At 42.4% G+C, this 14631-nt stretch overlaps 1 protein-coding gene across 1 annotated transcript; it reads left to right on the top strand.

Annotated features, from left to right (window-relative positions):
• Window positions 1-7394: 7394 nt before the first annotated feature.
• LOC148027581 (pentatricopeptide repeat-containing protein CRR2, chloroplastic-like) lies at window positions 7395-8318 on the top strand. Its single transcript, XM_087689853.1, has one exon. The coding sequence runs from the start codon at window positions 7395-7397 to the stop codon at window positions 8316-8318; it is 924 nt and encodes a 307-aa protein (XP_087545979.1).
• The last annotated feature ends 6313 nt before the right edge of the window (window positions 8319-14631 follow it).

Below are 14631 nucleotides of genomic sequence, written 5' to 3'. Positions count from 1 at the left end.
GAAAACAGCAACATGAACAATTTTTAGCCCACATGAACAACATTTCATCAATCAAAAGCTATAGAATCTCAAATTTCCTTTGAAAATTTTAAATTACCGCTTATTTGCGTGTTTTGGGTTTCATGTCCATGGCTGCAAATTGGGAAATCAACAACACTTCATGTCCAACACAATCACCAATCACCATTTCTAGCCCGTGGAGCAATCTGATCCATGCCGGACAAGCCTCCATCATTCTTTCTTCTTCCTTCTTCTTCCAACATGAACTTGCCTTTAGAAGAGAGAGAGGGAGGAGAGAGAAAGACTGAAATCAGAGATCTTCAAAGAGAGCATCATTGTGCGAGCGAAGGGCGGCGATAGAGTCAGGATTCAGAGGGGAATCAATGCCCAATGTCGATTGGGGGGGTTGCTCACAGGCAGGAGATGGCTCCTCCATCATCATGGCGAAAAAATCGGGCGCAATATGGCGCCTTCTTCTCCACGATTTTTTCCTTCATCAAGTGCATGAAACTTTCATGCTACATTAAAATTTGGGCTCCCAAGGGTCATGCCCATTTTGGCCAAACTTTGGTCCACCTTTTCAAATCTTGCCCACTTTGTGGCTATTTCCCCGTCCAGACTCGGAATCGAGCTCTGAAAAATCCTGGGCATCCGGCTTAGCATCCCGCATTGGCCAGTAGCTCGTGTCAACCCGCACGACTGTCTGAAAAATTATGAAAAATCAACAAGTGTCGCTCGGGCACCTTTAAAGCACTTTGGTGCTTAAAATCGTCCTAGATCGAGAGCCGCCGCCTTTGACGGTGAATATTTTTCCCTTGATATTCATAATTTTTAGCTATTTTTAAGCACTTCCCGTCACCTAAATTCCGCTCTCAATGTGGGTAGAAGTAGAAGTGGGTGGGGGTGGGGTAGAAGTGAGTGAGTGAATAGAAGTGAGTGCTATCTTAACAATCCTAGTTTATGAATCCTAGAGTACCAATGGTAGGGCTACTATGGAAATGCCTAGGATGTAGCATGTGAGGCCTAGTGTGTGAATCCAAATGGCATAGTGTGTAAGTGCTATAGCATGCGAGGGGTAGACCTCACTCTAGTTGGCAAGCCCTTAAACTTACTCCCAAATAATTAATTGTTGTCCTTAGTAATCTAAGGGTAGTGCTTATTGACTCATTGTGGGGTCTTAACATAACTCCATCTAACAAGTTAGTTAGTGTCTTTGACGGTCTAGAAATTGATGCATTAGTGGGGTCTTAATGCAACCTTTTCTATTAGGCTAGTCAATGCCTATTGCACTACAACTTGGGGGTCTTCACATAGCTTTTCCTATCAAGTTGGTCATTGCCTGCTGATCTAGACTCGGTTTGCCTTTTATTCTTATTATTGTGCCACTAACACTACATTAGAGAATTCGGGAGTCTCCCAAGTTCCACTCTCAAATTAGAAATAAAGATTTGATCACATGGCTAATTCTTAATCCCTTTTTTGAAGATGAAACTTGGTACTATCATCTATATAGTATCTAGAAAAAGTTTCACCTTCAAGGAAGGGGGTAACAATTTGGCCATGTGACCAAATATTGACCATCCTATAAATTCTCAAAGTATATGAAAATTTCCAAACTACCTAATATAGTGTTCATTCCACCCTTGACTAAATTACATTTGAGGAGTGGAGGTTTGCAAGTCCTATAGTAAGTTAACCTGTGACTCAAGGTACATTGGAAGTATTATTGGGATTCTCCTTGGCCCAGGTAGTAAAGGCCTCGTTGCCACATGCACAAGCCTCCGCTTCCAAAATCGAGGCGCCTTCTTTGAGAGGGCACCCTTTCTACTTGTTGAGGTACTCAAGGTAACCTTTTTGTTTTCGACACACCGAAGGATTGCTTCTACTTTGAAGGGGCTATTGGAATGAAGCAATGAAATGTGCCACCCCCACCATTAGGTGTGAGGGTAAAACCTGCACAAAAGTCATGCATGGAATGTATTGTAGACACAAATGCTTTTTGGCAGGTCTAGCTTGTATGTGACCTCATTCAGGACCTAGGTGATGTGGTAGGGTCCATAGTAGTGGTGGTTAAACTTGGTCTTTATATTCTTTGGAAGGGACATATGCTTGGAGCAGACCAAAATCATGTCTCCGGGACTACCTTGGATTTCTTGTTGGTTTTTTTTATCATGGTAATTTTTCTCTTTTCCAAAATTTGCTTATTAGCTGTATTTCTCTTTCTCCATTTCTTCAAGAGGTTTTTTGCATCCCTATCATTGACTTTGGCAGCTCCTAAGGCTAAGGCTGAGGGTGTAATGACTTTTTTCCCTATGGCTAACTCAAAGGGTGTGTAACTTGTGTGATGAATAAATTGAGCTATTATAGTGGAACTCGAGTATATCAAGGTACAAGGCCCAATCTTTTTGGTCCACTCTTGCATAGGTTCTAAGATAGTCTCCAATGCCTTGCTTCACTCTTTCTATTTGTCCATCTTTCTCCAGGTGGAAGGATGATAAGAATCTCAATTATGTTTCCAAAGTCTTAAAGAGTTCCTTTTACATGTCACTCATAAAGCAGCCATCTCGATCTAATACAATGGCTAAGGGTATCCCATGTAACTTGAAGACATGCATAAAGAAGAGGCAAGCTATCTCCTTGGCATTCAATGGTGGCTTGGCAAGTATAAAGTGGGCTTGTTTGGAAAAATAGTCCATCACTACAAAGATGATGGTATAGCCATGGGATTCAAGGAGTTCCAAAATGAAATCCATGCTAATGATGTCCCATGTTGGCTAGGTACCAACATTGGTTGAAGTGAACTTGTTGGCTTGGAGTGCGGTGGTTTCATTAGTTGGTAAGTGGGACAAGTCTTGACATAGTCTATGACTTTCTTTTTCATGTTTAGCCAAAGAACTATTTCCGGAGGCCCTCGAGTGTCTTGCTTTGTCCCTTATGTCCCCCTAACTTCCCATCATGCACTTCATGTAGTATAACTTTCTTCAACTCCACACCATGGGGAATGTACAATCTCTTGCCTATAAATAAAATTCCCTCTTATAGGGTATACATGCCATGAGGTTTCCTTTCAGCTCTCACTTCTTCTTTGATCTTATGCATTCTTGGTCATGTTCTAAAGCCTCTTTCACTAACTCAAGGAAGTTGCTATTGACCACACTCACAATGCCTTCAAATCGGCCTTGGGACTTAGTTCATCTACTATTTTGTTTGTGAGACTGTGTTTGATCTCCAAATCAAACTCTGCTAGAAAATCAAGCTATCTGGTTTGTTTGGCAGAAAACTTGGGTTGGGACTAGAAGTATTTGAGTGATATGTTATCTAGGAACATAATTGTGTATTTATCTTGTACATAGTGCTTCCATTTTCTAAGAGAGTGAATTACTGCTAGCATTTCCTTCTCATGTATGCTCCATCTAGTTTCTATATATGTGAACTTCTTGGATTCATAAGCTATGGGGTGTCCATCTTGCATCGACACTCCCCCAATGCCATAACCCGATTGAGAGCGGAATTTAGGTGACGGGAAGTGCTTAAAAATAGCTAAAAATTATGAATCTCAAGGGAAAAATATTCACTGTCGAAGGCGGCGGCTCGATCTAGGACGATTTTAAGCGGCAAAGTGCTTTAAAGGCACCCGAGCGACACTTGTTGATTTTTCATAATTTTTCAAACAGTCGTGCGGGTTGACACGAGCTATTGGCCAATGCAGGATGCTAAGCTAGACGCCCAGGATTTTTCAGAGCTCGATTCCGAGTCCGGACAGGGAAATGGCCAAGAAACCGATCAAGATGCGAAGAGGTGGACAAAGTTTGGCCAAAGTGGGCATGACCCTTGGGAGCCCAAAATTTAAATGTAGCATGAAACTTTTCATGCAAGAGAGATGCAAAATCGTGGAGTGAGAAGAAGGCAAGAAAACGTGATCAGAGGGCGCCGAAATTTGCGTCCTCTATGTTGATCTTGAGGGATGGAGGTTGCATACAACCCCTACAGATGATGATTGCCCTTCATTCCCCTCTGAATCCTGACTCTATCGCCGCCCTTTGCTCGCGCAATGATGCCCTCTTTGAAGATCTCTGATTTCAGTCTTTCTCTCTCCTCCCTCTCTCTCTTCTAAAGGCAAGTTCATGTGGGAAGAAGAAGGAAGAAGAAAGAATGATGGAGGCTTGTCCGGCATGGATCGGATTGCTCCACGGGCTGGAAATGGTGATTGATGATTGTGCTGGACATGAAGTGCTGTTGATTTCCAAATTTGCAGCCATGGACATGAAACCCGAAACACGCAAATAAGCGGTAATTTAAAATTTTCAAAGGAAATTTGAGATTCTATAGCTTTTGATTGATGAAATGTTGTTCATGTGGGCTAAAAATTGTTCATGTTGCTGTTTTCCATGAGTTCTTGCTGGTCATAATCAAAAAATCAGAAAAATATGCATCATGTGGTTCAAAATAATATGCTAAAACACGAAAAACATGAAAAATCAAGGAAAAATGATGGTTTTTTGGCATAAAAATGGGAAAGTAAATAGGAACACCAACTAAACTTTCATTTTTCTGCAAGAAGGAACTAAGGGCCACAGGTCATAACCTGTTTTGAATTTTCAGTAATTAAATAATGCAGGAAAATAAGGAAAAATACAAGAAAAGGGTGGAAAAACCCTAAAAAATAGGGGAAAAATGCATTTTGGGTTTCGAAAAATAAGGATAAATAAGAACAATGTTTGTGAATGTTTGTGGGGACTGAAGCATGAGGATTTGCCTCAGTTCAACCCCACCTTCTTGTTCTAGTGTGTCTTTTTCCGATTTTTCACATAAAATGATGGTAAAATACCCTATAAGCTTATGCAATGATGCAATATTTAAACGGGGAAGGGTAGAGAAGTTGAAATATGTCTAAATGCCGTGTGAAATGATGGGAAAGTTGCTGATTTCTATGCATAGCATTTAGGGCGGATGATAATTAAGATTAAGAGCTTAGTAGCACGAGGATCACCTCGGTGCTAGGCCCATGCAACGAAGCACGAACGGTAGTTGGAAACCATTAAAAGAATGTTTTTGCACTTGTGCACGATACTGTTTTGCTAAATGTTTGAGCACTAGGTATCCACCAAATGCATAGAGCATGGAAAGAATTTAAGAAGTATCAGTGACCAGCTCCTGGACATGCATTGCAATTGGTTTATTAGAACATGACCTACGATGAGAGGCAGTGAGGTACCCATGCTGTAGGCTAGTCGTGGGGTCTAGGGGAAAGAGAAGTAAGGACAATGGTACATTCCTGGACACGTTTATTTGGTACCTTGAGCGACTTTTGTGCGATGTGTCTATTTGTTGAGCGACGCACTGAGGGGCCAATCCCCAAGGTGTAGGAGAGTCGTAGAGGGTTGACGGCATTCAGCCGTAGGAGGAACCCCATGTGTATGTGATTCGAGCCTTTTGGCTATGTGAAAGGGACTCCCTCTGAGGAGTAATATTGGGTTAGGATCAGTTGGACTACAACGTATTACAAACGCAATGTTTAGGAAGGCAGAGATTTCGATAGACGCTCCTGGCCGCGAGGCCGAGGGGTTGTCTTGTGCGTAGTGACGAGGCCCGGCTAGTGCATGAGCCAGTGCCGGCCCGTTTTTAGGTCCATCACCGATACATTTATGGAGATTTCAAAGGGTTTGGTAAAGTTTCACACTATGAGTATGAGGATTTTACTCATACAATTTTTCATGAGCTCAAAAGCGGCTCGTTGCTCACTCTGCCATGTGAAATTTTCATCTCCTTTAGTTAATGGGATAGTGGAGTAGTTACCATGCTGTAATCCTTGATGAATCTTCTAGAAAACACTATGAACTCTAGGATTTTCCAAACTTCTCTAGCCGTCTTTAGCTCTGGTTACTTCTTCACTACGACTACTTTCTTGGGGTCTACTTTGATTCTTTCCTCACCTACAATAAACCCTAGGAATTCTAACTCCTTCAATACAAATTTACAGACTAACCTTAAGTGTTGCATGTGTTCCTGTAAGGTTTTGCTATACACTAGGAGATCATCTATGTCAATAATGACAAATAACATCAATCTCTTACCAAAATACTCTATGCATTAAGCCACAAAAGGTATCAAATTCAAAACCTTGGGGTGAGCCACTTGAAGCTTTCATAATATCGGGTACAAAAAGGTGTTTTGGGAATATCTTCTTTAGCTACATGGATTTGGTGGTACCTTTACCTAAGATCTATGCAACTTAAAACTTTGGCTCCATGGAGTCTATCTGATAGGTCTTCAACCAAGGGCATGGGATACTGTTCTTGATGGTGAACTTATTAAGATCCCTCTAGTCTACACATAATCGAAACCCCCCATCCTTCTTCTTGACAAACAACATTGGGGCACCAAAGGGGGACTTGCTAGGTTAGGTAAATCCTTGCTCTTCTAACTCATGTAATTGCCTTTTCAACTCCATGTGATTCATGTGGTTTGGGACTCTATTTGGTGGGACTACCCTTGGGATTAGTTCAATCTTGCAGTCTACCTCTCTTTTGGGGGGTTGGCCTTTGGGAAGTTTTGCTAGCATCATATCTACATATTCCTCAAGTATCACTTCCACTTCTTTGTTGCCAATTTGTGATTTGGGCTTTTTGGCAACCTCCTGCTCTATAGGTCAAATCATGTATAAATGCACCATGTCTCCTTGCTTGATAGCAGTGACTATATCAAAGGATTGGACCATGCATCAAATGGATGAAAAAATGCCTTCTTGTATGGGGAGTTAGGAGAGGGAATTTATGTGGAGAAGTCACCTAGTTATGTGAATAAGAATCATCCAGATTATCTATGCATGCTTTGTAAAGTCTTGTATGGACTGAACCAAGCACCTAGATCATAGCAGGATAGGATTGTAGAATATGCTATCAACATTGGATTTTGTAGAGTATAGGTTGATCACTCACACTATGTATGTGAGAGTGATGCAAGTATTGTGGTCATTACCATATATGTGAATAGTTCAAGATGCAGAGGGAGAGAAAGAGAGATGATGTTGTACTGCTGCACATCCGAGGTGTGGAATCTACCAAAAAGTTGTGTGTGTGACATTTGTTACTTTGTACATACTTAGTCGTTGTGTTTGCATTTTTGTTCTGTGTGGGCAGTATAGTAGAGAGAGGGGTCTTTTGCTACCTTTCCTTTCAGCTGGGGTTGCACCTGATGGATCCTCCTTCAACAATGGTGGGCATGATGGGATGCTTTCAGCCTATGTTGAGTAGGGTCAAGTGGAAAGCAGTTTATGGTGCTACAAACAAATGCAAGTAGAAGGTTGTATTCCTTGCAAGGCAACATTTGTCATTATCCTTCAGGCATGCAACACCCTTTTGAAGAAAGGTGAGCCATATCCTGACCAGAAAGCCATGGACGTATTGGAGATTGGAAGGACATTGCATGCTGATGCCTCTAGGATGGGTTATAGTGCGGACATTTCTGTCTATAGTGGTCTTCTGACTATATATGGTATGTATGGAGATATGGAGGAAGCAGAGACTGTGTTTGCAAGTTTGATGAACTGTGATGTTGTGTCTCGACATGTCATGCTCTCAACATATGTGGAGCAGGGAGAAGGAGAGAAGGCACTAGACTTATTTAGACAGATGAAAGAGGAAGGTGTGCCTCTCAATGATGTTACAATAACATGTGCTTTGGAAGCCTGCAGGACAGTAGGAAATGTGGAGGCATGCAAGCAACTTCACTTCAGTATCATTGCTGTTGGGTATGATATGCTTCTTGCCAAAAGAATTCTCATTAGCACTTATGGCTGCTTTGCATGTATGATAGATGCTCGTGCAGTGTTTGATGTATTGCCTGATCAGGATGTTATGTCTTGGACTGCATGCATCACTGGTTACACACGAGAAGGAAATAGTGTTGCAGGTCTGCAGATGTTTAAGGAAATGCAACAAGCAAATATCATACCTAATGAAAAGACATTTCTTGCCCTTCTCTCTGCTTGCAGTCGTTCTCGCCTTGTTGACAAAGGTGTTGAACTATTTGAGCTAATGAGTAAAGCTTATGCTATAAGTCCCAACCTTAAGCATTATGCTACTATCATAGACCTCCTAGGACACGCAAGTGAGTTCAAGAGAATAGAAAGCATTCTATCAAAAATGCCAATGCAAGCTAACTGGGCAATCTGGATGTGTGTTCTTGGTGCATGCCGCACGTTTGGCAACTTGGAGCTGGGTAAGCAGGCATTGGACAATGCCATAAGGCTTAATCCTAAGGAGGCTGTTACTTATGTGATGATGTCAAGCATCTATAGGGATGGGAAAAGGAAGTAAGGAAGGATAAAATGCCACTCTGGGACCCATAGCAGCTGGTGTCACCTCAGTAAATCATGCACTTCCTGTGCTGAGATTGGGAACCATTCTGCAGTCTGTCTAATCCCTTCAAGAGAGTGAATGTTATCCTAACCAGATAGATGCTACAACAGATCAGTAGTGGACTGCTTTCTCTAAGAGCCCGCGTGCATCTGGGACTCCAAATCTGCCAGGTGACAAAATTATGAGTCCCGTCAGGTCTCAATATTGGCATCTTACTCAGAGCAGCCACCTTAGGAATAGAAAGATATAATGGAATCAACTCTCCCCTACTTCAATAGACCTAGAGGACAAGAGAGACCAAGGCAATAGAACCTTGAGAAAGTTGACCAGAGTCTAATAGCTCAAAGTGGCTTCAGTTTTGGTCACAACATCATTATGAACTTTGCTAAAGGGGAGTGATCAATTGGGAGAAGGCTGCTTTTCTAATAAAAAAGGGAGCCATTTTTCTGGTCAGAGAGGGAGAGGAGCTTTACCGGCTTGGGGGCAGAAAAAGCAGGAAACAGAAATAAGGGAGGGGGATTATGGTGGAAGAAAGCTCGAAAGGGGGAAGAAAAAGCAACGAGCGGGAAAACATGACTGACTAAAATTTGCACTCTTAGCAGCATTCTGTATCATGAGCAAGTCTCTTGGTATACCCGTGAAGCTGCTGCACGAAGCCGAAGGCCATATCATCTCCATCAAGCTCTAGAGCGGGGAGCTCTATCGGGGATTCCTTATCGAATCTGAGAATAACTGGAATTGCCAGCTCGAGAACATCACTTACACTGCAAAGGATGATAGAGTCTCGCAATTGGAGCATGTTTTTATACGGGGAAGCAAAGTTTGATTTATGGTAATTCTTGACACGCTAAAGAACGCACCCATGTTTAAGAGATTTGATGCCAAAATTCGGGGAAAAGGATCAGCAGGTATTGGTGTTGGTCGTGGGCGAGTTGCAACTCTAAGGGCCAGGGCCCGTGCACTTGGAACCACTGTGCCAGGGAGAGCTCTTGTTCCAGTACGATGATAAGGGAGGGGAAACAGTGTCTCTCTCGGTGACACATAGACACACAGATATATGCACACATTCTCAAATATTTTCCTTTCCTCTATGCCATTAGAGATTCTCTACAATTCTCCATTCTGAGAGAGAGAAAAAGAGCAGTCCCCTGCTTCAGCGTGCCTTCCATTAAGGATCGATTTCACTATACAAACACGTTTGCCTTGATCCCAATTGATCTGCTGTAGAAGGAAGTCTTTTGGATGAGAATTGTCTCCCTCACTAGCTATATCAGTTGCCGCATGCATGGCGTCTGCTCAGCTTTCAAAAGTGTTTTAGCCGGGTGGGCTTCTATCCACTCGCAAAAGGAGGACCTGGTGTGTACTACACTGATGACAAACTATTACAGACCAGGATATTCTCATATGCAGATACTAAACAACACAGAATTGTAAAATGTTTGGAGGAGTTGCATCATTTCTGATAAGATTCAGAGACTCTTGCTTTAACAAGATCAGTTATTTGCCTTTCCGTGTGGGTTTATTGTTAAGTCTTTGGGTCCATGGATCCATCCTTTGGTTGATGTTGCTGAAAGGACAACGCTGAATTTTCTGTCTATAGTTGATAACCACATTTATACTGTAGGTACCTATGTTGAAGGATGGATTCTATGCTCAGCTGAAAGCTTGCTTTCGGTCCTATCGTCTCGCTGCATTAGACAAGGTCTCGTTGGGATCTTGGCAAATCTATTGCTGCTCACAAATCCTCTCATCTTGCTTATTCATATGATTGGTCTTCTATCCTGAAATTAGTCAAGGTCCTCTATGGTCGCGACTCTGCTTTCGAAAAGCCTTCGACAATGCAAAGTGAGTAAAACTACAATAGAATCAAGACATAATGCTAACCTAACTAATGATTTCTCCACTCTTTTTGGCACTCCACATCATGATGTAAGGCCAAACATTGGTAACTTGCTAAGGCATTACTTGGACTAGTGTTCCTAGTTTGTTAGATGTTTACATTGCAATTTCGCAAGAGACTCCAAGCCTGCTCTCCTTCATCTGCACTTTGATTAATGTCCTACCACCTGGGAGTTTCATGAAAGGTGAGAAGGATTGAAGCTTGCACTCAAGAGCTATGGCGGGAGAGCAAGAGTAAGAAAGAGAGAGACAAGAAATGGGAACTCCAACAATCACAATGTGTGACCAGTCCTTCCTTTATTCAAACTGTCACCAAAAGAATAAAGAATAAAGTGACAGTGACGGCCGCTCACCACCTGCAGTGTGCAGTGGCGATGACTGTCTGTGTAGTAATACACGAGCGGCTAGGCAGAGGTGCATTTACCCCCAACAACCTCCCATTTAAAAGGCAAATCTGCTCTAGTGAGGAGTGAAAAGAAAAAGAAAAAAGACAATACAACATGTACTCATGTACAACAAGATGAGGAAAGACGTCATCTCATCCCATGCCCATCAACCTCCTGAGGAAGGCAAAGTGCTCTGTAGAGAGGCTTTTCGTGAGCAGATCTGCAGGATTCTGGACAGTCGAGATCTTGACAAGATCAACACACTTGTCCTCAATGACTGCATGTATGAATTGATACCTCACCTCAACGTGTTTCTTCTTCGCATGGAAGACGGAATTCTTGGCTAACTGAATAGCACTCATAGAATTCGAATGCAGTGTAGAGGTAGCATCAATACCAAGGTCAGCAACCAAACGACCCAACCAAATGGCCTCCTTACAAGCCTTAGTGGTTGCAACATTCTCGGCCTCTGTAGTAGAAAGGGCCATGCATTTTTGCACCCTGGATATCCAAGAAACAACACCTCCAGCATAGGTAAATACATAGCCGGTGTCAAGAATCGCGTGGTGAGGGGACTTGCTCAAGATGCTGTGTCGAACACACACAGAATTCACAAGGAGAAGCTCACTCAAGAGACAAGAGAGATGGAGGCCAAAACGTTTTCTTGCTAGTTTCTCCTTCTTCTTCCTCTTCTTCCACTCTCTTTACAATGTACACAAAGTATAGATAAGATACAACATAAAGGAAAGTGGCCTACTAAGTCAAACAATGCATAACCGACTACACTATCGACTGGCGCTATAACTATGCCAGCTGTAAATAGGTGTAACAACCTGAATATAATAAGTAATGAGTCAGTGGCCATGTGAGAGTCATAATGACCACCGACGTGCTAAGTGTAGACGTGTGGACCCATCTAACTAGGCGGTCCATCATCAATGTCCACATGTGTTGAGCTTGTCATCTCAACACTCCCCCTCAAGCTCAACTGCATCTCTGCAACTCTAAGTAAGCTTCGAAACTTTTGAAGCTTCTCTGTACCCAATGCCTTCGTGAAGATGTCAGCTATCTGATCCTGTGTGCTAACATACACCAAGTCAATCTCACCTGCTAGTACCTTCTCTCTCACAAAGTGCTAGTGTACCTCAATATGTTTTGTCCTGGCATGGAACACAGGGTTCCTAGCCAACTGTATACTGCTCATGTGATCACAATAAATGACAACTGCACCTTCCATGTGCACATCTAAATCAGCCAATAACTTTTGCAGCCATACTACCTCACATGCTGCAACAGCAGCACCTCTATACTCAGCCTTTGTACTCAACAAAGCAACTGTAGATTGCTTTTTGCTGCTCCAAGCAATTGCTGCACTACCAAGAGAGAACATGTATCCGCTGGTAGATCTTCTATCAGACATACTACCAGCCAAATCTACATCTGTGTATCCAAACACCTGTATATCTGTACCTGCCTCATAGAAAAGTCCATAATGTAATGTGGACTTCACATATCTCAATATGCATCTGACTACATCCAAATGTAGCTTTCTAGGTACTTGCATAAACTGACTCACAAGACCAACAGCGTAGCTCAAGTCTGGCCTTGTAATGGTCATGTAGATCAAACTCCCCACTATCCTCCTGAACATAGTAGGGTCTTCTATCTCATCCCCAACATCAGCACTCAACTTTACATTCTGCTCCAACGGGACTGAAAGTGGTTTGCATGCAGTCATACCATACTTGGACAACATATCCAAGCCATACTGTCTTTGGGACAGCCATATACCATCATCACATCTGATCACCTCAATGCCAAGGAAGTACCTTAGCTCACCTAAATCCTTCATCTCAAACTCCTTCTTCAAGAAGTCCTTGACTTCAGCAATCCCACTATCACTATCACCTGTAATAATCAAGTCATCCACATAGATGACTATGATGACCGAACCTACATCTCCCTTTCTCACATAAAGTGAGTGATCAGCATCAAAAACATAAAAGCCAATATTGACAAGATACACTCTGATCTTGTCAGACCATGCTCTAGGTGCTTGCTTGACCCCATAGAGCCCCTTCTTCAACCTGCACACATACGTGGGATGCTCTAAATCTTCATAACCTGCTGGCTGATCCATATACACTTCTTCCTGCAAATCACCATGCAAGAAGGCATTCTTAACATCCATTTGCTGCAACCTCCAACCTTTGGCTGCTGCCAAAGCAATCACACATTTGACAGTTGCCATCCTAGCAACTGGACTGAAGGTTTCATCATAATCTATGCCATATGTCTGGGCATAGCCTTTTGCAACCAGCCTAGCTTTGTACGTACTAATATAACCATCTGCATTGTGCTTAATCTTGTAAACCCACTTATATCCAATAGCTTTCTTGCCCTTTGGCAATGATACTAGATTCCAAGTCTTATTGGCCTCTAATGCAGCCATCTCCTCATCCATTGCTGCATCCCAATGAGCATGATCAACAGCCTCCTCAAAACATGTGGGCTCAACATCCTCAACTAGCAACATCCGCATCCTCAACTAGTTTCACCATATAAGTATAATGGTGAGCTGCATAACCTTCAAAACCAAATCTTTTAACAGGGTATCTCACCCTGCTACACCTGCGTACCACTGGATCACTCAATGGAGCCTTTGCATTAACGCGTGCTCTCTGCACACCTGGAGTCCTCACTGAAGGAATGCCAAGCTCATCATCCAAGCTCTCTGAGCCACTGGAGTCTCCATCAAGAACTGCATCAATGCCATTTGACACTTTATTCTTTCCTTTGTCTTTACTTGTAGTGTTGCTAGATGCACCTGAAGATGTAGAGGTACTCCTTAGTCTCCCAGACCAAGGACTACCAAATGATGTCTCTGGTCCACTAAGAGTCCGTGATTCTTGCTTTTTAGCCTGCACATGAGTGTCATGATCATCATCATCATCCAATGCATCACCACTAGATGCATACCAACTGCTCATTTCATCAAAGATGACATCCCTGCTCACTCTAAACTTACATGTGACAAGGTTATAACAGCGATACCCTTTCTGCTCTAAAGAGTATCCAATAAAGACACACTTTTCAACCTTTGGATCTAGTTTCTTCCGCAACTCAACTGGCACATGAACATACGCAATGCAGCCAAACACTTTCAAGTGTGAGACATCAGGCTTCTTACCTGTAAAACATTCTTCGGGGGTCACACCATGAACTGCAGCTGTGGGGGTTCTGTTCATAATATAAACAGCAGTATGAATAGCCTCAGACCAAAAATGCTTAGGCATATTCTTTTCAGCCATCAAGGCACGTGCAACTTCTGCAATATGCCTGTTTTTCCTTTCTGCAACCCCATTTTGTTGTGGGGTATACCTGCATGTGAACTGTCTCTTTATCCCATGAGACCTCAGGAAATCACTGAACTCATTCGAGAGGTACTCTCCCCCTCCATCTGACCTCAAGCACTTTACTTTCAAGCATGTTTCTCTTTCAACTGCAGCCTTGAAAGTTCTAAAGTGCTCAAAAGCTTCACTCTTTTCCTTCATAAAATATACCCACAGCTTTCTAGAAAAATCATCAATGAATGTGACAAAGTATGAACTGTCTCCAAAAGATACATTTTGTGTAGGCCCCCAAATGTCTGTATGCACAACATCAAGGATATTTCTGCTTACATCTCTGTCATGTGAAAAGGGTTGTCTTGCCTACTTACCAAACTGACATGCTTCGCATACCTTATGAAATTCTGCAACTCTAAATGTAGGCAAACCTGTAACCAACCCTTTGGACTGCATTAATTTCAGCCTTTGTACATTTGCATGTCCAATGCGTTTGTGCCAAATTTCAATGTCTGCAACAACACCTTTTCCTTTCGCATACATAGCAGCATTCATAGTAGGAATTCCAACATCCAGAGTAAACATACGTCCAACTCTACTTCCCTTTGCAACTAACCTGCACTTGTTATTGAAGTCTTC

This window comes from Lygodium microphyllum, chromosome 12 (genome assembly GCF_053477565.2).
Source record: "Lygodium microphyllum isolate KBCC chromosome 12, Lygodium_microphyllum_v1.1.10, whole genome shotgun sequence".
Taxonomy (NCBI): Eukaryota; Viridiplantae; Streptophyta; class Polypodiopsida; order Schizaeales; family Lygodiaceae; genus Lygodium; species Lygodium microphyllum.
The sequence above is the reverse complement of the archived record's forward strand: the minus strand, read 5'-3'. Positions and strand labels throughout refer to the sequence as shown.

Excerpts from the sequence above, each read along its gene's own strand:
- LOC148027581 (XM_087689853.1), top strand. The coding sequence starts at position 7,395 with ATGGACGTATTGGAGATTGGAAGGACATTGCATGCTGATGCCTCTAGG.